A 26,465-nucleotide genomic window follows, 5' to 3' on the forward strand; every position below is an offset into this window, starting at 1 on the left:
AGTTCTGGTACACAAAGATTTTTCCACTCGTAAAATATTTTTTTTTATCATCTGGTACAGACGCCACACATAAAGATAAAAAATTTGGGCACTCCACAGTTTTGGTCAACGTGTGTGGTGTGCAACAGACCACACACATACAGATTGTATTTCACCGCCGATCTCAAAGGCTCACGTGATCACACGTAATCAAAACCGAAGAAGAAGAAACACAACACTTCTGGACACGCGCCGATGTATCCAGAGTGTTCCCGAAGGTTGCCAGAAATGTTCTCAAAAAACAACTTGCTTTGAAAAATACTTCTTACTGCCTGAGGAACCCACATCTCCACATAAGACAACTTCGCGTAAGACATTTTTGTTTTCATTTGCGGTCGCTTCCGTGTTCATCAGTCTTGGGTGCTTCTTTGAGTGGCTACATTCTGTTCAACATCACCATTCTCAGTGTCATGACTTGGGAGAAGTTGTCATTCCTCACACATATGAAGAGTTTTGGTCGTACATATTGAACACGTTCAATACATGATTCAAGTTTACAGTAGCGAAGTAAGTTACTGTAAAAAAATGTCTGACAGTGTGCAGTACAATTTGTAATAATAATAAAAAATAGACATCTGAATGATTCTCATGACTCTTGGGAGACCATTCTATGGACTGACGATATGAAGGTTTTGAGGAAGTGTGTCGTGAAATTTTAACACAACATTTTAGAAAAAAAGAACATCATACTAACACTCAAACATGGTGGTGGTAATGTGATGGTCTGGGGCTGCTTTTCTTTTCAGGACCTGGATGACTTGCTGTGATTGATGGAACCTTGAATTCTGCAATCTGCTCTTTACCAAAAAATCCTGAAGGAGAATGTCTGACCATCAGTTTGTGACTTCAAGCTGAAGCAAGACAACAATCCAAAACACACCATTAAGTCAATTTATGAATGGCTTAAAAAAAACAAAATCAAGGTTTTGGAGTGGCTTCGTCAATGTCTGGACTTTAATCTGACTGAAATGCTGTGGCATGACCTTAACTGTTCATGCTTGAAACCCCTCCATTGTTGCTGGATTAAAACAATTCTGCAAGGAATAGTGGGCAAAAAATATCTCCACAGATATGTGAAAGACTCATTGCCAATTATAGAAAACACCTGATTTTAGTTTTTGCTGCTGAGGGTTTCCCAACCAGTTATTAAGTTTAAGGGTACATTACATTTTCACACAGGGCAAGGGAGCTTGTACGAGACGGGGAAGACAACAACCATAACACACACCCCTCATGACAGTACCCCCTCCCCCCTTAACGGCCGCCTCCAGACGGCCACGATGACTAGATGATACGCATTTCTCAAGTCTAGTTTGCTGAAAACCTTGGCTCCCTCCAGGAATTCAAAGGTGGTGGAGATGAGAGGATGAGGGTACCTGTTCTTCACAGTTATTTCATTGAGACCCTGGTAATCGATATAGGGTCGCAGGGTCTTGTCCTTCTTGTCCACAAAGAAAAATCCTGCTCCCGCAGGGGATGAAGATTGGCGAATGATCCCAGCTGCCAGTGATTCTTCCACATACTCCTTCATGGCCTTGTGTTCCGGCCCTCAAAGAGAGAACAACCTCCCCCATGGAGGTGTGCTTCCAGCCAGCAAGTTAACTACACAGTCATAAGGTCTGTAGGGTGGAAGGAATTTGGCTTTGGACTTGGAAAAAACTTCTTTAATGTCCTGGTAACAGGTGGGCACTTGAGACAAGTCAGGATCCCCAGATGGGGTCTGTGGAATATCATTTGAAACATAACCCTGCACATTATGTGGAGGCTTGAAACAGTTCTGGGCGCAATTGCTGCCCCATGACATAACATGCCCAGAGGACCAGTCAATGTGAGGGTTATGTAACTTCAACCAAGGGTTCCTTAAAATAAGGTCATACTTGATAGCGTCAAAAACATGAAAACTAATGCGTTCCGAGTGAGAATCAGGAATTGTTAATGTGAGTGTTTGGGTGCGGTGAGTGATCTTGCCCATAAAACTGCCATCTGCAGCATAAGCGTTGCGGTGGCATCTTACTTCAAATGGACAGTTTCAAAAATTAGAGGTTTAATAAACTGGCAGAGGTCGGTACACAGGCAGGCAATCCGCAAAGGCAACAGTATCCAAAAAAACGTGAGGCAAAAAGGCAAGGTCAATTATCAGAACAGAGTCTAGGCTTACTATGAGTCGGTGACGTGGAAACAAGGAATGCTGGAACGTGACAACAAGGTAAAACGAACTGGCGACCAGAAAGAAAGAGACACGAGGTTAAATGCATGGGGTAATTAGGGTAAATGAGGCACAGGTAGGGAAGATGCTCTAAGGAGCAGGTGTGTACGAGACTATAACCATAACACACATCCATGACATGGAAACTGCAAAAACCAAAGACTTTGAGCAGGCGGCAAATACCTTTTCATGGTACTGTATTTTACACACAACAAATTACATGTAACCAACACATGAAGCCTAATTACTCACTGACTTAATGACACAACCAGAGATCAGGAGAAGGCCCAATGAAGAGGAAAGAGCTGTTGGCAATTGGGGCAGGATCTCATCCCCGACCCGGAGATTGCACTCCATCCTTTTCCGACTGAGGACCATGGTCTCAGATTTGGAGGTGCTAATTCTCATCCCAGCCGCTTCACACTCGGCTGCGAACCGCTCCAGTGAGAGTTGGAGATCACGGCTTGATGAAACCAATAGAACCACATCATCTGCAAAAAGCAGAGATGCAATACTGAGTTCACCAAACCGGACCCCATCTTCGACTCCCGAGGGGCCCTCCTCTCCAGCACCAACGTCCCGAGTCGAGGTCAGGAGTGCCCCATCCCCACTATACACAGTGTTGATGGTGCACTGCTTCCCCCTCCCGAGACGGCGGATGGTGGACCAGAATTTCCTCGAAGCCGTTCGGAAATCGTTCTCCATGGCCTCACCGAACTCCTCCCAGGTCAGAGTTTTTGCCTTAGCAACCAGCAAAGCTGCATTCTGCTTGGCCAGCCGGTACCCATCAGGTGACTCAGGAGTCCCACATGCCAAAAAGGCCCTATAGGACTTCTTCTTCAGCTTGACGGCATCCCTCACCGCTGATGTCCACCAATGGGTTTGGGGATTGCTGTGTTGCAGCCATCAAATTCTAAGTTAATGATTATTTGATAAAAACTATAAATTCAATCAGTTTGACCATTACATATCTTGTCTTTGTAGTGTAATCTATTAAATATAGGTTGAATATGATTTGCAAATCATTGTATTCTGTTTTTATTTATGTTTAACACAACGTCCCAACTTCATTGGAATTGGGGTTGTACCTCGGTACATCACTGGTATTGGTACTTGGTGCAACACTAATTCACACGCGCTCCTTTATTCTCACCCATTTTCAATCTATGTGGCAATTCGCTTCATCAGTGAATATCGTGCCCTGTTTTTGTGGTCGAAAAAACAAACAAAACAAAAAAGCAGTACAGAGTACAGTAAACTGTATAAGGAGCCTCAATATAATTTAAATTATTAAACAACAAAATAAAATCTATTGTTAGCTGCCCCTTTCTGAAAATGTGTCTGTGAGCGAGCGTTTGAATTTTGTGAATAGATTAATTTACATAACTGCACCCCCACAACGTCTTTTCGCCAGACTTTTTTTGCAAGGCTCGCCATTTCCAAGTGACAGCAGAAGTACATAAAGATAAACAGCATACTTAACATCCATTTTTAAGAGTGCAGTTAAAATCCCTGTTTTTTCTCTCTCTGGAGGATGGGGGACATTGTGCCTCATGCAAATGCCGAGTAGGGTCACTACGAGTGAAAACTCAATAAAATCTGTATACGTGTTCACTTTACGGAAGATGTCCAAGAGGTCCAATCAGTCAATGGTGGCTTTGCGCCTGTGTGATTAATTCTGGATGCAGGAGAATGAACTGGAGAGATTCTCAGTGCCCACGAGTCTCTAATAAAACCACAAAAAGTCGCTAGATTTGTTTGTTGTTGCTCACGCCCCCGCCCCACCAAAAAACAAAACAAAACAGTTGATTAATATCGTGACAAAATCGCGAAGTTGGGAAGACTGAGCAGCCTTCCTTTGACGCAATGCCCCGGCTCAGCTCTCTTATTGTTATGGTAACAAAAGTCACATTTGCATGAGACTGAACTGACCCCCTGCCCAAAACCTAGTCATTTCAACCAGATTGTTTCAAGTGTTAAGTTTGTTGTAATTCTTTGTGACAGAAGATTGTGGACAAGAAACCTCTACAGATGTGGCGGATGGGGGTCAAACACTGTGTAGTGGTGTTCGTAATTAAACATTAATGGTTGCCTGTTTGCTGCTTGACGCTGCAAGCGAGAGGTCCAGTGGGAGGTTCATGGAGGGAAGAATACTTTTTCACCTCACTTACTGGAACCTGAAGCATTTATTTTAGGGATTGATATTCTTATTATGCATTTGCCCATATGCCTAACAAAGCTGTATGTCAGTGTTTCTTAGAAGTTGAGATGCCACAATTGTTAGCTTTGCTACATGGCATTGTGGAGATTTTGTATTGATTAGGTACACATTCTTTAGGGACATTAGCTCATTTTTCTCATCCACCTCACAGTTCCGAAGTTGGTAGCTCGAATCTGGCCTCCCACTGTTCCTGTGTGGAGTTCGCATGTTCTCCCTGTCCTTGCGGCGATTCTTCCAGGTACTCGTTCTTCCGACATTCTAAAACATGCATGGTAGGTTTGTTGAAGACTAAATTGTGCTTTGATGTGAATGGGAGTGTGAGTCTTTTCTTTATCTGAATGTGCCCATTGATTGGCTGTCGACCAGTCCAGAGTGTACCCGGCCTCTCACCCAAGGTCAGCTAGGATAGGCATCGGCACAACTGCGACCCCAATGAGGGTAAACGGTAGAGAAAATGGATGGCTTGATGGAGTTGCATGAAGAGGTGAGGCAGGTAAACAGCAATACAGCAGTCAGAAAATAAGGCAATTTACCGATGAAGCCTTCCATCAGGCGTGCCGCTCTACCATACGCTAAGCTGTTACTATGGCAACATATTTCCCATCACCTAAGAGCACTGGAGAGCACTGCTAACAGGGGATTATCATACCACATGAGATTGATGCACAAATAACTGAGCAAGCCCGGTCCTAACTATGAAAGGAAAAACAAATTAATAACGATTAAGCTCTTCACTTTTAGAACATATTGTGTCACGAAACTAACATTTTCTGGTCCTGCTGCTGTTAACTGCTTAGTTTTTGCTGTGTTGGACAATGAGAGACACCTTGTAAAGACTGGCTTTGTCAACAACTCTATCAATTATTTTTTTTATACCACTGATCCTATTGAGAGTCACGAGAAGCTGAAGCCCCGGTCAATCACTACATTACCAACGACCTCTGCTTTGGAAACTCGTTAAAGAGTACACATTAAGGGAAATTACCTTATTAATTGTTTATATAGAAACAGTCTCTGGAGTGCCTATCCGCCCATCAAGTGTGAAATTAGAAAAATTTTGTTAGATGCCTGTTTCCAAAAATGTTTATGCGAGCGTGCCATTCTAAATTGTGCTTATTTCACATCCGCTACTTTAAAGCCATGTCCGTAAACCACTCTCTGAAACACTATTGGATGTCAAAGCCAGAGGGTAAGCAGAGCAGTCTTGAGGTTTGTTAGATGCGCAGATTAGCGTTAACTAACTGTGTTAGCTTTTTATAATCAGCACATACCCTAATTTCTCATGTATAATGCACCCCCCCCCAAAAAAAATGTCAAAAATCAACGGTACGCATTATACATAGGTATAGGGGAAAATGAAAAAATAAAAAAACTTTCCTGTTTTATAAATGTATGCCGCCATCTAGTGGTTATGAAAAAAGCTCTACACTTTCATTCCAATATGCCACTGCCACTTAGAGGTCATGAGAAAGGTGTACACTTTCATTCTAATATGCCACTGCCACCTAGCGGTTATGAAAAAGGTGTAACCTACACTTTCATTCCAATATGACAGGGGTACATATGACTGCATAATATGTACAGTTTTGCTCATAAGTTTACATACTTTGGCAGAATTTGTGACATTTTTTTTTTCTTTTAAATACAGCTGTTGACAACCATCGTTGATATCTTTATGGCTATGTTTTGCTTGATGATAATTAATGTTTTTCTGAATTGCTTGACAGTTTAAATTGAATCCCATTAAAATAAAATGTGTCTTGCCATGTTTTCTTTAAAGAATTGCACTCATCTTGTGAATTCTGCCTGGGTAATCAAACATATTAGCACAAATGTGTGTTTTCTCATTTACTAAATAGAAGTAGGGCTGTGAATTTCAAAATAAGAGCAAGTAAATAAAAATAAAGTATTACGTGTTCAAATGGCGTGCTTAACTTCAGAATAATTATTTGAATAAACTAATATAATTGCTTAACTTTTGAATAATTATTTGAAAAAACTAACAAAATACAGATACTTCATGTTCTGATCATAGAAGCAAAATGATGCATTGTAAAAATGCATTATACATAGGTAGAAGGCTTTCCCAGAATTTTGAGGTCAACTTTGGGGGTGCGTATTATACACGAGAAATTACGGTACTTAAATGCTTGCTGAAGTTGTCGACATGGTGGGGTTGGGGGATATTTGTGCTTGGCAATGTGTGCACTGCATGTACCAAATCCATGGATCTACACACTAATTGGCAAGTGTAACTTTGCGGTTTGGTAATAAAAGTGCTGACCCAACAAGGGAAAATATCTTTCTGTCTTTCTGGGATTTGTACTACATTTTTTAGACATGGGTTGAACGTACAGCCACCCCAAGTACCACCTCTAGGTGTCATGGTAACAAAATACTTATTCCCAATCAGTGTTGCCACAGTTACCTTAAAAAAGTAACTTAGTTACTTTACTGATTACTTGATTTCAAAAGTAACTAAATTCGAAAAAAGTAACGTTTTAGTGACTTTCAGCAGCTGCCAAGTGGCAGGAATATCACTTATCCACAGTACCAAAAAAAAGCATTAGTTTAACCATACCCATTACTTGGTAATGTACGCCACACAAGTTACAGAACAATGTCAACATGAACCAATAACTTAAATATTAGTGTAGTTGAAGCCACATTAAATCAGCAACTTAGTGCAGACTTGACATGCAAACACAGTACAGTAAGTGCCTAAATGTAAACAAGCACACTATTCTCAGTACACTTCTCTAAAGACACTTAACTGATCCATAGATGGATGCCGATTGTGGTCCAAGAAGGCAACTGTGTGTGTGTGTGTGTGTGTACGTTTATGCGTGCATGGAAGTAAATGTTTCACACACACACACACACACACAAACACTTGTTCCCACCACAGTAATTTTGATACGAAGAGCGAGAAAACTTTTTCGCTCCCATTGACAAGTTTAAACAGCTCTTGAACTAGCAAAGCTGTGGGCCATTGACGGGGGCAAAAGCACTTACTGCGTGACATCAGATGTGCAGCGCGTTACACCAGCTCACAGTCCGGACACCAGACGAAGTTGAAAGTTCACATTTTTCCATCCATCCGCTTATCCTCACTAGGGTTGCGGGCGCGCTGGAGCCTTTCCCAGCTATCTTCAGGCGAGAGGTAGGGTACACGCTGAACCGGTCGCCAGCTAATCGGAGGGCACATATAAACTAACAATCATTCACACTCACGTTCACACTTACGGGCAATTTAGAGTCTTCATTGAACCTACCGTGCATGTTTTTGGGATGTGGGAGGAAACTGGAGTACCCGGAGAAAACCCACGCAGGCACGGGGAGAACATGCAAACTCCACACAGGCGGGGCCAGGATTTGAACCCTGGTCCTCAGAACTGTGTGGCAGATGGGCTAACCAGTCGTCCACCGTGCCGCCTTCTCACTTTTCATTGTAAATATTATTTAAGATAAGTATTGTAAGTCCTTTAATGAGTCAGTCCTTACCCTCCATGACCGATTCATGACTGAATCGATTGATCGATGAATAATTAACCAACAATGCATTGCGCGTTTAACACGCCAGTAAAACTGTATTCTTAATGTGTAAATGAAAAAAAGTAACAACAATCAAAACACTTTTTACTAAGGAAAATAACAAAAATTGTGTGGCGACAGTGAAATCGTGCATTTCTTTGCACTTTTATGGTACTGCACCGTCACTGTGCATTGTGTAATAAACTATCACTTCCCAATCGCTTGTTGGGAACGGATGAACAGTACTTCACTTTCATGAGGCAGGACTGTCTGCTCAAAAAAAGGGATTAGCAAGATGAAAGGCAGGATGTGTCCTATAAATCTTCATACTTGGGTTATTTTGACCAAAACTAATCACAGACATGTTATTAAGACACCGGGTAACTGTTTACAAATTGTGAAAGAAATTTGCAATATGTCCCCCTTAAAGACTATAACCATACATGCATGATAGTACAGGTACCTTACAGTCAAATTCTTTCTCGTACGATAGATTTCATTTCACATTTGGGGCACATAATAAAGAGTGGTCTTCTTCAACATGGAGACTTGGAAAAATCATCTCAAATCCAATGGCTCCCGACTGCAGGCAGTCATTGAGTGCAAAGCTACACTCCATAAATGGAAGTACTCCACATCAAATTGTGGTAACTCCTGAATGCTAAATGTCATATTTACATGGAAACACTTGAATTAAAGATGGAAGTCTCCACTTCAATCACATTGATGGTTTTATTTCAAATCCATTCTGGTGGTGTACGGCAAAATTATAAAAACTATATCACTGTCCAAAGATTTTGGGACCATGCTTTAGAAAGTGACTGATAACACTGTTACATACTGTACATTACTTACTTTCCAGTGTCTCCATCCTTTTGCTAAAGCATATATGGTCCAGATTTAGGTTTGATTTTATAACTGAATATTGATTACTGTGTGCTGCATTTTAAAAACAGAATGTACAACGAGTTATGAAAAACATTTCAAATCTGACATTGCTTGAACATTTTGAAAGAGCACAACCCTCTTGATTTTTAAGCTATGGAAGCATTCCGTGCCACTCTCTCCATCAACATTGCAGAGGCAGCCCGCAGAAATGACCAATTAGGTGCGCGTGAGCCTGTATATTTCAGAGCGGAAGATTAGATGCACAGCCACAGTGCTGCAACTTGACATTCCTGACAGCCACTTGTGTGAACTTCCATCTGTGTGCTGTCCACGCACCAGAGGTTTCATGACAGAGTGGCGTCAGCAGAGTCATACACGTCGTTGTGAGGAATGTCATGTCAGGATTCTCAATATCCATGCCTTGCTCACTGCACCACATATAAATTGGGCATAATGAGACACAAAATGTGGGAGGCTTTGGATTTCATTTGGGGCTGAGTCTTTGTCCGTATTGTGTTTAGTTCAAATGATCGTCAATATATTGAATGGCTGCGTTGTGCCATATACTAAAAGTCACAATCTAAACTAAGTATACAAGTGAGCTGTAGCATTTAAATGTGATGAAGTTGACTGCCAAATATTAACAGATTTGCATATATAAGTTAAGTAGAATGCTTTTTATTGTTTTGTTTTGCATTTTAATCAGTTCTACATACTAAGGGTGGGTATCGCAGACTAACTTGCCATGCAATCTTTTCGTGATAATTTTCCATTGATAACCAAAATAACTCCCTATACAGTTATCATGTGATAACCAATAAATTGAGGGAAATAATCATACATGACCATACTGTGTCAGTGAAGAAGGGATAACTTGTACACTCAGCATACAAAAATAAAGAAAATAATTCACAACAGGGTGGCACGGTGGGCGACTGGTTAGAGCGTCAGCCTCACAGTTCTGAGGACCGGGGTTCAATCCCCGGCGCCGCCTGTGTGGAGTTTGCATGTTCTCCCCGTGCCTGCGTGGGTTTTCTCCGGGCACTCCGGTTTCCTCCCACATCCCAAAAACATGCATGGTAGGTTAATTGAAGTCTCTAAAGTGACCCTAGGTGTGAATGTGAGTGCGAATGGTTCTTTGTTTATGTGTGCCCTGCGATTGGCTGGCAACTAGTTCAGAGTGTACCCCGCCTCCTGCTATCATCCGATGATAGCTGGGATAGGGTCCAGCACGCCCGTGACCCTAGTGAGGAGAAGCATCCATCCATCCAAATGGATGGATGGATGAATTCACAACAGAATTACACAGTAAACTAAAAGATTGATGTAGTGCTGATGAACCCAAATGAGGACAAGCGCTATCAAAAACGGATGTATGGATGGATGCATGGATGGATCCATCTATCATAAAATGCTTTAATGTAGACTCTTTCTTGCAGGATTCACAAGTCCCCAATAGCTAGAAATAAGGCTGGTATCGGCCCAATAACGATGCCTGCTATTGGTACTTGCCAATCCCCATTCAGGTTTGTTATTTTCCATAAATTTGTTTCTACATACTGGTGCGTTAACCATTACAGAATATGTAAACATACACGGCACATCCCAGTCAGTTTTGACCTGTGCATCAATCACACTAAAAAAACATTGTCAATGGAAATAGTTGTCCCTTGATTATCTTTACTGTGAATCAACAATTTAAATTGAGAATCTAAGATTGGCACATACTTGGAGAGCCACAGAATCACTACCTGATGTTTGCGAACTGCTAATGTGAAATAAACTATTCAATAAATGATATGTTCTCCGTGGCACGGTGGCCGACTGGTTAGAGCATCAGCCTCACAGTTCTGAGGACCCGGGTTCAATCCCCGGCCCCGCCTGTGTGGAGTTTGCATGTTCTCCCCGTGCCTGCGTGGGTTTTCTCCGGGCACTCCGGTTTCCTCCCACATCCCAAAAACATGCATTCATTGGAGACTCTAAATTGCCCATAGGCATAACTGTGAGCGCGAATGGTTGTTTGTTTCGATGTGCCCTGCGATTGGCTGGCAACCAGCTCAGGGTGTACCCCGTCTCCTGCCCGATGACAGCTGGGATAGGCTGCAGCACGCCCGCGACCCCAGTGAGAAGAAACGGCTCAGAAAATGGATGAATGGATGGATATGTTCTCCAATCCCCATTATCAATATTGTGAAAAAAACGCAATGTTAAATTACTGTGTGGAAGAATATTCATTTGAGGATATCATTGGATCTCAGATTACTGTACGTGTATAGTGTCACCATAATGCAAAATAAGCGAGCGCTCATTCCAACATAGATTACAGTAATTGTCTAGTGTGTCTGAATAAAGGTTTATGTCACCTTGTCTAATCTGGGTTTGACTAATCCCATGGCGTTTCTAATCCAGACAGACGGCAGGGTCAGATAGAGACAGAGCCAACACCTGGACAACACTCCCAGTGTGTAAGGTTGTCTTTCGTACGGCCGCTTCATCTCCTGTCCCTCTCCGGCTGGACCGCGGTTTGGCTTTCAGGAAAATGTGCACCACCATCATGGTTCTCTCTACTTTGGCTTTCGTACTACGCCAGCGTTTCGTCAACCGAGTCAAAATGTGAGTCCCTCCTCCTCTGTTTCATGTCATTTCTATTTATTGAAGAATAGCAGTGGCGTGGACTCAAGTCACATGACTTGGACTCGAGTCATGAATTTGATGACTTTAGACTCGACTTGACAATATACAACCCCAATTCCAATGAAGTTGGGAGCTTGTGTTAAACATAAATAAAAATTGTGTTAAACATAAATAAAAACACAATACAATGATTTGCAAAGACATTTAATGTTCAAACTGATAAACGTACTATAGTCATTAACTTTGAATTTTATGGCTGCAACACGTTTAAAAAAAAAAACTGGGACAGGTGGCAAAAAAAAACGAGAAAGTTGAGGAATGCTCATCAAACACCTGTTTGGAACATCCCACAGGTGAACAGGCTAATTGGGAACAGGTGGGTGCCATGATTGGGTATAAAAAGAGCTTCCCTGAATTGCTCATTCACAAGCAAAGATGGGGCGAGGTTCACCTCATTGTGAACAAGTGCGTGAGAAAATAGTCCAACAGTTTAAGGAGAATGTTCCTCAACGTACACTTGCAAGGAATTTAGGGATTTTTTTCATCTACGGTCCATAATATCATCAAAAGGTTCAGAGAATATGGAGAAATCACTCCCTGTAAGCGGCAAGGCCGTAAACCAACATTGAATGCCCGTGACCTTCGATCCCTCAGGCGGCATTGCATCAAACACCGACATCAATGTGTAAAGGATATCAATCACCACATGGGCTCAGGAACACTTCACAAAACCAATGTCAGTAAATACAACTCGCCGCTACACCCAGAAATGCATCCGGCTTCTCTGGGCCCGAGCTCATCTAAGATGGACTGATGGAAAGTGTTCTGTGGTCCGACGAGTCCACATTTCAAATTGTTTTTGGAAATCGTCGTGTCCTCCGGGCCAAAGAGGAAAAGAACCATCCGGACTGTTATGGACGCAAAGTTCAAAAGCCAGCATCTGTGATGGTATGGCGCTGTGTTAGTGCCAATGGCATGGGTAACTAACACATCTGTGAAGGCACCATTAATGCTGAAAGGTACATACAGGTTTTGGAGAAACATATGCTGCCATCCAAGCAACGTCTTTTTCTTGGACAGCCCTGCTTATTTCAGCGAGACAATGCCAAACCACATTCTGTACGTGTTACAACAGCGTGGCTTCGTAGTAAAAGAGTGCGGGTACTAGACCAGCCTGCCCGCAGTTCAGACCTGTCTCCCATTGAAAATGTATGGCGCATTATGAAGCGTAAAATACGACAACGGAGACCCCGGCCTGTTGAACAGCTGAAGTTGTACATTAAGCAAGAATGGGAAAGAATTCCACCTACAAAGCTTCAACAATTAGTGTCCTCAGTTCCTAAATGTTTATTGAATGTTGATAAAAGAAAAGTTGATGTAACACAGTGGTAAACATGACCCTCTCCCAGCTTTTTTGGAAAGTGTGGCAGCCATAAAATTCTAAGGTAATGATTATTTGCTAAAAACAATCAAGTTTATCAGTTTGAACATTAAATATCTTGCCTTTGTAGTGTATTCAGGTCAATATAGGTTGAACATGATTTGTAAATCATTGCATTCTGTTTTTAAGTGAAGTCCCAACTTCATTGGAATTGGGGTTGTATCAAAAAATTTGCAAGTTGACTTGGACTTGACAGCAATGACTCGTGACTGAACCCACTGACTTGATAAGACTTGCTACTTTGACAAAAGCAGTGAGAAACCAACACTTCGTAGCTTTTTCTTCCTATAGGTGCAACTTACTGCTTTACTACAGGAAAGCATGATAAGTGACTACATACATACTTCTGAATGTCTAACTGATCATTTATTAGGGGAAAGTGTCCCACGCCATTATTGCTAATGTGTAGTTAGCTCTTATTATGCCTAGATCAGACTACAGGTTTTTAGCCCTGATATTGGCCCGATTAGCTATCACGCCGATTTGCTAGATTGGGCCTGAACAACAAAACTACTTGTCGTGTGACATAATCCACGACCAACGATTTGGCCCTACGATAGCCCTACAATGCCAAGATGAAGTCTAGCATGTTTGATTTTTGGGGATATCTTCTGTGTAGTGTGACATATCAACGACAACTCTCCGACAGCGCACCTTGACGTCGACCAATAGGGTTGCGTTTTGTGAGAGTCCTGTTGAAATACCCATCCTCTTTTGAGGTTCAACTGTTGGAACAATGGCCTCAAGTTCTTCTGCAAAATATCTTGATAAACGTGTGAATTTATTTTTCCATTGATGCGAGCAAGCTCTCCAGGCCCTGAAGTACGAAAGCACGCCCATACCATCATGCTCCCTCCACCATACTTCACAATTCATGTTGCCGTGCTATTTTTTCTCCACACATAGCGTTTTGTGTTCCTCCTTCACAATTCGACTTTGGTTTCATCTGTCCACAGAATATTTTGCCAGTATTGCCGTGGAGCATTAGTTCATGTTTAATGTTTGACGTATGGTAGATTTGTCAACAGACATGTTGGCATGTGCCAGTGATTCCTGTAAGTCTTCAAGTGAGACTCTAGGGTTCTTTTTTACCTCAATGAGCATTCTGCTCTGTGCTCTTGCAGTCATCTTTACAGAACGTCCACTCCTTGAAAAGAGAAGCAACAGTGCCGAGCTTTCTCCATTTATCTACAATTTGTCAGGTACATTTTATCTGCTGAGTAATCATACAGATTTGATACGCATCTGAATATGCTAAATGGGATTTTCTGAGTGTAAAATGTCTGACAAAAATAGATCAGTATCAAATATCCAGGAATATATATCAGTTAGAACCTTATTCAGGATACAAATGAAGAAACAAAGAAACGTGCTTCTGAGACCACATCCTCTTTGGCAGGGGTGATGACATTTGCAGACATAACTCACTTAGCCAGCCTCATAATTTGTCACTGAAGGGAATCCAAAGCTATATGGCATGCTGTGACAGTGAAATATGGCAAATATGCAATTCAAATGCCAAGTTCATTATGTTGTTGTGCAGCTGTGACACTGGCAGTCTGAAAAGGCTGACACTCGGTTAGGGTGCCCTTTGATGAAATTGTTTTAGATTACTGCCAAAACAAACACTTTTCATCATCATGTTTGGTTTTCATACTTGCATTATTATGGAAGCAACACCATATTGATATTCAACCCATCACAGCATTTTTATCATGAGATGTCACAAACAAATGCTTACGCCTCTGCTGACACTGCTTCAGACTTCCAAGCCCCATCTCACTCATGACCTTCATTTTCCCCCTGACAGCAGTATTATTTCGTAATACAATACAATGCAAAGTAAGGTAATGCACAGCTGTACCCCTGACCCGCTGACCTCATCCATCACCAGCTTCTGTTCTTCCTCACAGCTTTCCAAAAGACTCCAGGGAGAAGACAGCAACTAATGTGCAAACCAGTGAGGCTCAGACGTGAGGCAGTACAGGTAAACAATAAAACATTTTAGCATTTAAATTACTAAAGCCATGACGATGAATAAATAACCTGTCAGCCAGACGTAGCAAAACAGCAACTTTGTAAAGATTCCCTTTTCTCATCTTTTGCATGACTCCACCTTTTGTTTCAAACGTGTGTGGAGATGGGTCACCTTAATTTTTTTCAATTATGATTTTTTTACTATACACATTACAATCCCTCAAGGGAATTGTTATTATTATTATTTGAACATTTCTGTTTACAGCGGCACATGAACCGTTTACCCTCCGGCTTCAAGCCCAAGTTCTTAAAGATGAGCTACTGCCACCCCATGGAGCTTCGCCTCGATTATTACCCTGCCAAGCGCAAACCTGCAAAGGTGAGGCTTGTAATAAACACTGGAGAGAATCGTCCATCCATCCATCCATTTTCTACACTGCTTCTCCTCACTGGGGTCACGGGGGTGCTGGAGTCTATCTCAGCTATCTCTGGGCGAGAGGCAGGGTACCCCATGAACGGGTCACCAGTCAATTGCAGGGTACATCCATCCATCCATTTTCTGAGCCGCTTCTCCTCACTAGGGTCACGGGCGTGCTGGAGCCTATCCCAGCTATCATCGGACAGGAGGCGGGGTACACCCTGAACTGGTTGCCAGCCAATCGCAGGGCACATACAAACAAACAACCATTTGCACTCACAGTCACACCTACGGGCAATTTAGAGTCTCCAATTAACGCATGTTTTTGGGATGTGGGAGGAAACCGGAGTGCCCGGAGAAAACCCACGCAGTCACGGGGAGAACATGCAAACTCCACACAGGCGGGGCCGGGGATTGAACCCGGGTCCTCAGAACTGTGAGGCTGACGCTCGAACCAGTCGCCCACCGTGCCGCCATTTAATTTATACATTATATGTTATTATATATTACGTAACTTGATATTATGCTCCAATTATCCTTCTGAGACCTACTGTAAGCTTTGATTTAGGATGCATGTCTCAATACAGGCAATGCAGTGCTGCACTACACCACACAAAATACAACTGAAAAAAATAAACATACAGTAGTGTAAAAATACATAGCTCTGACAGTGTGAACTCAGCATTATTATTCTTATAGAGTAGACATTGACTATATATCTCTTTTAATTCTGGAATTCTTTCCCATTCTTGCTGGCTGCTCATTGGTCATTCGCAGAAGTCAGTGACAACGCTGGCGTATCGCAAATCACATGGCAGTACGTTTAATGAAGTCCCGCCCCCGCCTGCACACTGGCTGCTCATTTGTCATTCGCCGAAGATTCATTAGTGAGTGACAGAACTCAACTCAATCGGTTTGCATAACCAAAGAATTTCTGCACAAACTGTCAGAAACCAGCCCGACAACATCCAGAGCAGCCCGACAACATCCAGAGCCTTTAGGAACTCCAGGCGAATTTCATCCACCCCCGGGGCCTTGCCACCGAGGAGCTTTTTAACCACCTCGGTGACCTCAACCCCAGAGATAGGAGAGCCCGCCTCAGAGAACCCAGACTCTGTTTCCTCATGGGAAGGCGTGTCAGTGGAGTTGAGGAGGTCTTCGAAGTATTCTCCCCACCGACTCATAACGTCCCGAGTCGAGGTCAGCCGCGCCCCATCCCCACTATACAAAGTATTAGTGGTGCACTGCTTTCCCCTCCTGAGATGCCGGATGGTGGACCATACTTTTTTTTTTTTTTGTCCTGTTCAGCTGTTAGGTCAAGCAGAATGAAAAATCTGTATCCCTTTCATGCCGGAACAGTTTTACTGTGTCACAGTGGAGCTTTTAAGCTTCCGCTGTGGTATTATAATTGAGGTTTATTGAGAATCAGACTTGATCAGTCGAACAGAACAAAGTTTCTAGAAGGGAGAGAGAAACAAAGACAAAAGACAAAGCACTAATTGTAAACAGGATGAGAGAAGTAAATCATTACATTATCTACAAGAATATTATTAAATATGAGTGTTGCATGGGGCCGTAGTGCTGCACCCTGTGAGGGAAGGACAGGAAAAGATAGAACAGGACAAGGACAGGAAAAGAAGCGTGCAGGACAAGGGTCGTGAACCTGACTGTACAACCGAAGTGTATTGGCATTAATTATGTGAATTATAAAAGTCTACAGGACGAGAGTATAAGTGAGGGGATACACACGCGATTTGCATATTTTTAGCACCAAATGCGTGACCCCACACCCAGTGAAAGAGTCCTAGGAGTGTGTGTCTGCGGATACATGCAAGTGAATTGATTGATCGGGGGGCAATAAGTATACCCACACCTGCTAGGCGCCTCTCACTGTGGGCAACTCCAGAGTGGAAGAGAGTCCAACCCCTCTCGAGAGGACTGGTACCAGAGCCCAAGCTGTGTGCGGAGGCGAGCCCAACTATATCTCGTCGGAACTTCTCGACCTCACAGACCAGCTCGGGCTCCTTCCCTGCCAGAGAGGTGACATTCCTCGTACCTAGAGCCAGCTTCTGTACCCGGGGATTGGATCGCCAAGGTCCCTGCCTTTGGCCACCGCCCAGCTCACACTGCACCTGACCCCTATGGCCCCTCCCACTGGTGGTGAGCCCATGGGAAGGGGGAACCACGTTACCCTTTCGGGCTGTGCAGGCCATGGGTGCAGGCCCGGCCTTCGAGCCCCACCTCCAGGCCTGGCTCCAGAGGGGGGGCCCCGGTGACCCGCGTCCGGGTAAGGGAAAACGCCTTCCTGAAGTGGTCTTGTATGTCTTCCATTTTTTAATAATTGGTGATTAGTTGATTTCTTCACACCAAGCTGCTTACCTATTGCAGATTCAGTCTTCCCAGCCTGGTGCAGGTAAACAATTTTATTTCTGGTGTCCTTTGACAGCTCTTTGGTCTTGGCCATAGTGGAGTTTGGAGTGTGACTGTTGGAGGTTGTGGACAGGTGTCTTTTATACTGATAACGAGTACAAACAGGTGCCATTAATACAGCTAACGAATGGACGACAGAGGAGCCTATTAAAAAAGAAGTTATAGGTACGTGAGAGCCAGAAATCTTGTTTGTAGGTGACCAAATACTTATTTTCCACCATAATCTGCTAATAAATTCTTTAAAAATCAGACAATGTGATTTTCTGGATTTTTTTTCGAATTTTGTCTCTCAGAGGTGAGGTACACCTATGATGAAAAATTACAGGTCTCTCTCATCCTTTTAAGTGGGAGTCCTTGCACAACTGGTGGCTGACTAAATGCTTTGTTGTCCCACTACACTGGTTTATATTCACCCGCGAGGGGTTGCGAGAGGGAGACAGTTGAACTCGGCCTAGCCTTCGTCATATCAACGTTTTGTTGTAATGCTGAATTCCAGCAGTAGGGGGTGCCAGAAATCATGGATTATAGCTTTAAGGATGGATTAATTTTTATTCATTTTTATCACGTTAAGTTCTACTTTTGGAGAATCAGCAACACGTATCAGTGAGGGTGCACTCATTGGGTGACAAAATTGTTCAGGGGGGTACACAAGACAAAAAAGGTTGGGAACCACTGTCACAGACAATTGGAGGGTGCTGGGTGGGCCACGCCGTTTGTTATGAGCTCTGTATAAAGACACATCGTCTCAACAGGTTCAAATAACAATTGGTGTGATACATTGGTACTAATGCCTTGTATGGAGAGGTCACTTTTAAATATGTTTTCATTCATTCTGGTCGGACAAATGGTGGTGGGGATGCGTGGTGTAGTCTACACCAGGGAGCTGCTTTGATGAGGATCCAGTTCGAGAATCAAGTTACAGGCTACATACATGGTAAATATTCAATAATTTCATTTAAAAGGCAGAATCTTGAAATTTTGTAAGTGTCATGAACGGAAGAGAGGATAGTACCCAAAAATGCACGACTCGACTACAAATGGACAGTTTTAAAAAAAGAGAGGTTTAATATACGGGCAGAGGTCAGTAGACAGGCAGGCAATCCAAAAAAAAGGCAACACTATCCAAAAACGTGAGGCAAAAAGGCAAGGTAGATCATCGGAACAGGGTCTAGTCTTACTGTGAGTCTGTGACGTGGAAACAAGGGATGCTGGAACGCGACCATAAGGTACAACGAACCGGCGACGAGAAAGAATGAGACACGAGGTTAAATGCAAGGGGTAATTAGGCTGAACGAGGCACAGGTGGGGAAGATGCTCTCAGGAGCAGGTGTGTACGAGACGGGGGCAAAACATCAACCGGAACATACACACACCCATGACAGTAAGACACAATTCCTATCTCCTTTAATGCATTAGTTTTTTAGGAGCCACCTCCTGCTGTGGAGTTATTAACGTTCCACATCTTAAATTAATTGCTAAATAATTATCCACTCTCGTGCCTGATTGACAGATTATTTAGATCACAGGTGTCAAACTGAAGGCCCGGGGGCCAGATCCATCATTTAAAGTGGCCCACAAAAGCAAATCATGTGTATCTTTCTTGCTAAAACCTGGACCAAAAAATTGCAAATTGTCTTAACTGTTAGCAATGTTGAAATATTGCAAGCATTTTTTTTTTCTTACGAAACCCCTTTTTTGGTTTTTACAATGAATTGAACAATAATCAAACCAACTATTTTATTTGACTTCTGTTTTGAAAAGAAGATATCCATTAATTTGTTATGGACATGTGAAAATAGGATGAGGTGGTTCTGTTGGCTTCATCAAGCCGCAATTTCGACTCTCACTGGAGCGGTTCGCAGCCAGGCGTGAAGTGGCAGTACCTCCAAATCTGAGGCCGTGGTCCTCCAGTCGGTAAAAGGTTGGTGTTCCCTCCTCATATGAATCAGATTTGTGCCAAATAGAATTTTTTTTAAAATTACTTAAATTGCAAACAAAAAAACAATACTATCAAACAAAACTTAATAATAAATACTTAATAAATATTTACTTTTAAGAGGATCATTATTATTATTTTTTGCTTAAGTTAGTTTATATCTCTCAAAGTCTTATTTTTCATTTGCGATTCAATACGTTTTGTTTGACAGTTAATTTTTTTGTTTGCGATTTAAGAAAAAGTTGTTTGATTCTTTTAGGCGCAAGTCGCATTCCATATCGTCATGTAAGGAATGAGATCATTCCCCAAGTGGAGAAGTTCAAGTATCTTGGGTTTTTGTTCACGAGTGAGGTAAGAATGGAGCTGAAGATTGACAAGCAGATTAGTGCAGCGTCTGCAGTGATACGGTCGCTGCATCGGTCTGTCGTGGTGAAGAAAGAGGTGAGCCGAAAGGCGAAGCTCTCAATCTACCGGTCGAGCTACATTCCTACCTTCACCTACGCTCACAAGCTGTGGGTCATGACCGAAAGAACTAAATCGCAGATACAAGCGGCCGAAATGAGTTTCCGCCGCAGGGTGACCGGACTCTCCCTGAGAGATAGGATGAGAAGCTCGGTCATCCGGGAGGGGCTCAGAGATGAGACAAAGCATCGAGAGGAGCCAGATGAGGTAGCTCGGGCAACTGGTTAGGATAAGCCCTGGACGCCTCCCTGATGAGGTGTTCCGGGCACGTCCCACTGGGAGACACCAGTGGTGTTTATATGGTTTCATAACGGCCCTGTGAGGGAAACCATAACGTCCATGTGGCCCGTGACAAAATTTGTTTCGTCGGTCAAAATCTTCATTTTTCTAATAGCCAAATTATAATGTAATTTGAGGCTTCAGCAAGTTTAGTTGCTCCCCAGATCCTCTTGCGTTTGACCTAAAGAGTAGAGAGCTTTGTGTTTTATATACCAAAATATTCGCAACTTTGGATTTACTGAAAAAAAAAAAGAACATGCCGGATCATGCAACGATGCATAAATAGAAGTTCAGTATTTCATTTTCTCCAAAAGGTCAGTTTGCACAAAAAGTGGGTCTAAAAATTGTTAAGTTGTTTAATATACACATATATATATATATATATATATATATATATATATATATATATATATATATTCTTGGTTGAAGAACACAATGCAATCAGTTAACGTTAAAATAAATCGATTCTTTGATCACTGTAAGTAGAACGTTGCAAAAATAATTCTAGTGCTTGGTGTAACTCCTTTGTTCTTATTGTGCTGATGATCTCTTGAAATCTTGTTAAAGAAATAACACCATAGCCACGTTTGGAGTGTTTTTAAGTGAATATGGCTGCTTATAGTTAAATGTGGGCAGTGAAGTTAAACTAACATCGCTTCTCCGTATTCCAGAATGCTTCATTGGAGAAATGTCCTTGTCGTGATTGTGGAATCAGTCCAGATGATGTGACAGCAAAAGTCAAGACAAATGGCATGTACAGTTTTTGTACTGGACAGTCACTTGGAGGTGGCTGACTTTTAATTACTAAAAGGTTTGCTGATCTTTAACACTGTGAAGTCTGTGTTTGACATCCTCAAGTGACCTGGCCATCAAACAGAAATTATGTGGTATAACTGCAAACTTTGGGTGATAACTGTAAGACATGAAATAAACATGTTTTCTGTTGCATCTTCATTTGAAGAGAAAATGGCACAAACTAAGGAGCACAGCAGCAACAACTAACTGACTTCTGTATCAGTTGACATTTCCCTTCATTAATGCCGAGCTCAACAACACATTCAGCAGCATCCTGCTGAATCGCAACAATTATGTTCCACTGTGCAGAATCTTTTCAGTAAATGCTGTTTTCCATCTTTTCTGTGCAGGATAATTTCCTTAACTGACAAATGAGTCTTGTTATTTTCTGCAGCAATACCTAGATGCTTGACTCATTGTTGTTATTCCATTTGTTTTTGCTCTCCCTGGTATTCCAGTGTGCATTTATTTCACATTCCCCTGGAATCGAAAGGCACCAGCTATGTTTGTAACAGACAGAAAGCACCTCTGTGATCTGTGACAGGACTGAGAGTTATGCATCTACGCTATTAAAAACTCTATTATGGCAAATGTCTCTGTGCCAGGTCCCGGTGCACCACCGGCAGAAGCCGAGGGAGCTAATGTGGCTAATGTTTCCCCAGGAACATCGCCTCTGCCAAGCATGCACTCTAATCATGCACTGTGTAATCAACGTGATGTGGAACATGAATATCTGCAGGTCCATATCTCGCTGTTGCCTCACTGCACTGATGAGTCTGTGGGGTTCAAATTACAAGGTGAAAGCAGGACTTTTGTGCCTTTGGTAGTGGTGAAGGAAATAAGTATGGTCTTCCTGCGAACACTGGCAGAGCACAGGAGTTAATCTAATGATGGGAGAGACCCATGATGCCTAATGGCTTCAGAGAGAACGACACAGGGTGATGGGGAGTGAATGAGGTTTCAATCCAGAGTCCTTTCTCTTGTATCTTGTACTGTATTGCAGACTTGATGACCCAATTAAAAAATGAATGAGGACTGGAAGGCATCAAAGCAACATCAATGATTTGATTTTCTCTTGAGAGACTAAAAATCTGTTGACTGTCGAGGAAGGCTAGAAGCATTTGGTCATTCATTCAACATTGTGAGCGACTGGTTAGAGCATCTGCCTCACAGTTCTGAGGACCGGGGTTCAATCCCCGGTCCCGCCTGTGTGGAGTTTGCATGTTCTCCCCGTGCCTGCGTGGGTTTTCTCCGAGTACTCCGGTTTCTTCCCACATCCCAAAAAACATGCATGGTAAGTTGGTTGACAACTCTAAATTGCCCTTAGGTGTGAATGTGAGTGCGAATGGTTGTTTGTTTATGTGTGCCCTGCAATTGGCTGGCAACCAGTTCAGGGTGTACCCCGCCTCCTGCCCGATGATAGCTGGGATAGGCTCCAGCATGCCCGCGACCCTAGTGAGGAGAAGCGGCTCAGAAAATGGATGGATGGATGAAACTACTTCCAATTTCTGCTAAATTAAATGGTTAGCACATCTGACCTTAAATGTCCCCCGCACCTCCCGGGACATGGTCAAAATTCTGGCAGAGGTAGGAGTTCAAACTCCTTCTTACAGGGGACTGCATTTTTTTGTCTTTTCTTTTCTTTCTTTTTTTTGTCCTATTCGGCTGTTAGGTCAAGGAGAATGGAGCATCTGTATCCCTTTTATGCCGGAAGACATCACCCAATCGATCGAGAGACGAGTTCGGGCCCAGGAGTCAACCCGAGAGCAGCCCGGCGGACGGGACACGTCCCACACCGAGGGACCCAGGGTGGTCTAACGGCCCCACCGAGGCACCACGACAACCGACCACCCGGAGGAGGCCGCAGGGACCCAATGCCACTCCACCCAGCCAACCACCACCCCCACAGCCGCCCCACGCGCCCCGCCACCCCCTCCTCTACCCCCAAGGGTCATCACGTGTCCTAAAAATCTATTTGGTGGTCAATTCCATGTTGTTCCCATGTGCTAAAATAAAGGGGTAAATTGTTAATTTCGAAATCTGGATTGTGCCAGATTGGGGAGAGCATACTGGGAGCTAATTGAGATCCTCTAGCTCCTAAACTTTTCCACCAAGCCGTTAAGGTGGATGCAATTATGGAGTTCTTGAAGCATTTATGGCGTTAAAGACTAGTGGAAATAAATGGAAGTTTGATGTTGTTGCAGTCTATCTGTTCCAATTCTAGCCAAGAACGATGCTCCTCATTATGGCGCATCATCCATTTGATGAGGTATTGTCAGCTAAATACTGTAATAGTGTTCAGAGTTGGGAGCATTTACTGTAATTTCTCGTGTATAATGCGCATTTCCACCCCATAATTGTCCAAAGTCAATAGTGCGCATTATACATGGATATAGGGGGAAATTGGAAAAAAAACTTTCACATTTTATAAATGTATGCTGCCATCTAGTGTTTATGAAAAAGAAGAAGAATAGAAGAAGAAGTGCTGGTGAGCTGTACACTTTAATTCCAAAATGCCACCGTCACCTCGTGGTTATAAAAAAAAGTGTAGCCTACACTTTCATTCCAATATGACAGACTTTTTGTTTTTGATCGGATTCTAAGCCAGTATAAAGCTTTTTTTCTCTTTTTTTGTTTTTTTTTAACAAAGGCTCTTTTGTTACTGGTCTTGTGCATTTGAGTGCATCTGTTTGTGACGGGTACTGAGGCAATATGTAGAATGCTACATCAGCTTATTGCGTTAAATGACTGGTTAGCAGTCATATCCTTGTCACTTCCAATCAAAAGCTAAATTGTTATATGTTCGCGTTATGTTCAGACATTTGACATTAAATTTGTGGTCAGTCTCCAAGGTGCAATAGTAGGGCTAAATGTCTAAATATGTCCGCATTGAGAGGAGCCAGATGAGGTGGCTCGGGCATCTGTTTAGGATGCCTCCCGGACGCCTCCCTGGTGAGGTGTTCCGGGCACGTCCCACCGGGAGGAGGCCCCGGGGACGACCCAGGACACGATGGAGAGACTACGTCTCTCGGCTTGCCTGGGAACGCCTCGGGATCCCCTCGGAAGACCTAGAGGAAGTGGCTGGGGAGAGGGAAGTCTGGGATTCCCTGCTGAGGCTGCTGCCCCCGCGACCTGACCTCGGATAAGCGGAAGACAATGGCTAGATGGAAAAAAAATAATCCTATGGAATAATATTTAAAATATTGATGTAATAATCAAATATTGTATTCTTTTAAAAAAATCAATCTTGGAAATAAAGTTAGATTTGAATTCAAAGAGGCTAGGTGTCATACAAAAACAAGTGTGTTATTTAATTTTCCATTATTTTTCAGCTCTGCACAGCGAACGATTTGTTTCCCAATGAGAAGAGCTGCTTATTCAAAGAAAAGAAAGACTAGCAGCTCACTTTTATTACAAATGCCATGGGCCTTGTATCATTATCGTCAGACACAAGAGCCTGACAGCGGCTTTGATGCTGTGAAAGGAAAAACTTCAAAGGGTCACGCGAGAAAGCGCCACTTTCAAGGTATGCAACTATGTAGGTTGGAAAAAGCAAGTCATTGACTGATGAGAACTTTCACATACCGTGTCTGCCCTATACAGACCCAGAGTACAGACACATCCATCCTTCCATTTTCTACCAACACTAGAGAAAATTGAACTCGATAAGGATTTAAGCTGCCCTCTGCTGCAATAACTTTTCTCTGCGCAACAGTGACTCCCAATCTCTGTTGGGAGGACCTCTAAAGTCAACCATCACACAAAATGGTATCTTGAGACATACTTTAAATGCATGATAGGAGATAACCAAATGGATCTGGCTGGAAGACTTTTGGATTTTCTCATCTAAATCCACATCCTGGACTGGTCGCCATCCAACCTCAGGGCACAGATTGACAAGCAACCATTAACAATCACATTCACACTTATGGACAGTGTAATCTTCAACAAACCAAATATGAAAGTTTTTGGAATGCAGGACGGAGTCATAGTAACCAGAGAAAATCAACGCAAATAAGGGGAAAACATCCAAACTCCACACAAGAGGGCCTGAACCGAGATTCAAACCCGGACTCTCTGAACTGTCAGGCAGATGTGCTAACTACCAATCCACCACTGTGCTGCCTTCAAAAGATTTGTTTTGGTAAAACTGCTAGACATTGTTGCTTTAAAATCTAGAGGAGTAGATTTGTAGATGTGTTTTACTCTACTGGTTTCAGAAAACAATCCCCCGTATCGCCTTTGTGGCACAGCGTGGCTCAAAATGTTTTGATATGAAGTTTGGCATAACTACAATGTGAACTCTGAATTGCCATTTACCTGAGAAACATAATTTCTGTATGAAATCCTATTTTGCTGTGTGGCTGAAGACAACATTGGAATAGGAAGCGGTGGGCAGCATACTTTTTTTTTAAATCCACTTTTGGACCAAATCCCTACAGATGCCTTTGCAGTTACGACAGCGATGATAAGAATATATCATCATCATCATCATCATCATGATCACTATCCACCGTGCTGGAGCAAGCGGCGGCCTCCTGCTGTGCAAACCAAGAGTCTGATAAGAAGCCATTCATCACCACCTGTGTGGAGCAACAAAAATAGTCTCACAAAGACTTCCACATGTGGCCGCCTAAACACAGTCTGCTGGTTAAAAGGAAACGCATTGCCAAGTTGGCTGTAGTGCTTTTGGAGAGGAGATGAGAAGAGCAAGTTGTGCCTTCTAATGACTTACAGTCTATGTTTGTTCTCCTCTCTCAGGCCCACTTCAGGAAATGAGGAGCGGAATCTATCGGAATAGGTCACGCCCAGAATCATGAGAGCTGGGACTCCATGATTGACACTGTAATGGTGGTCAGGAGAAAATGGAGAACACACAAACACAAACCTGATTGCCATTTCCATGAATAACCAATTCAACTGGGAGGTTTTGAGAAGATTTGGAGCCTATTTATTCACATACTGCACATTGCAGTTTACTTTGTGCTTTTAACACATCGCAGTATAGAGCTAGCCCTTCTTTGGGTAGTCACCCATGAGGATACTGAAAAGGATGAGGGTCTTAATGAAGAGAGCCAAACAAAAATAAACATAAAAACATATCCATCCATTTTCTATACCGCTTTATCACCCGGGTCGCGGGCGTGCTGGAGCCTATCCCAGATATCTTCGGGCGAGAGACGGGGTACACCCTGAACTGTTCGC

General features: G+C 42.8%; 1 protein-coding gene across 1 annotated transcript; it reads left to right on the forward strand.

Annotated features, from left to right (window-relative positions):
* Positions 1-15,206: 15,206 nt before the first annotated feature.
* LOC133404649 (uncharacterized) lies at positions 15,207-23,831 on the forward strand. Its single transcript, XM_061680734.1, has 2 exons — positions 15,207-15,319; positions 22,933-23,831. Exons 1-2 carry the CDS (start codon positions 15,212-15,214, stop codon positions 23,281-23,283), a joined length of 459 nt encoding a protein of 152 aa, XP_061536718.1. The 5' UTR covers positions 15,207-15,211; the 3' UTR covers positions 23,284-23,831.
* The last annotated feature ends 2,634 nt before the right edge of the window (positions 23,832-26,465 follow it).

This window comes from Phycodurus eques, chromosome 6, assembly GCF_024500275.1.
Source record: "Phycodurus eques isolate BA_2022a chromosome 6, UOR_Pequ_1.1, whole genome shotgun sequence".
NCBI lineage: Eukaryota > Metazoa > Chordata > Actinopteri > Syngnathiformes > Syngnathidae > Phycodurus > Phycodurus eques.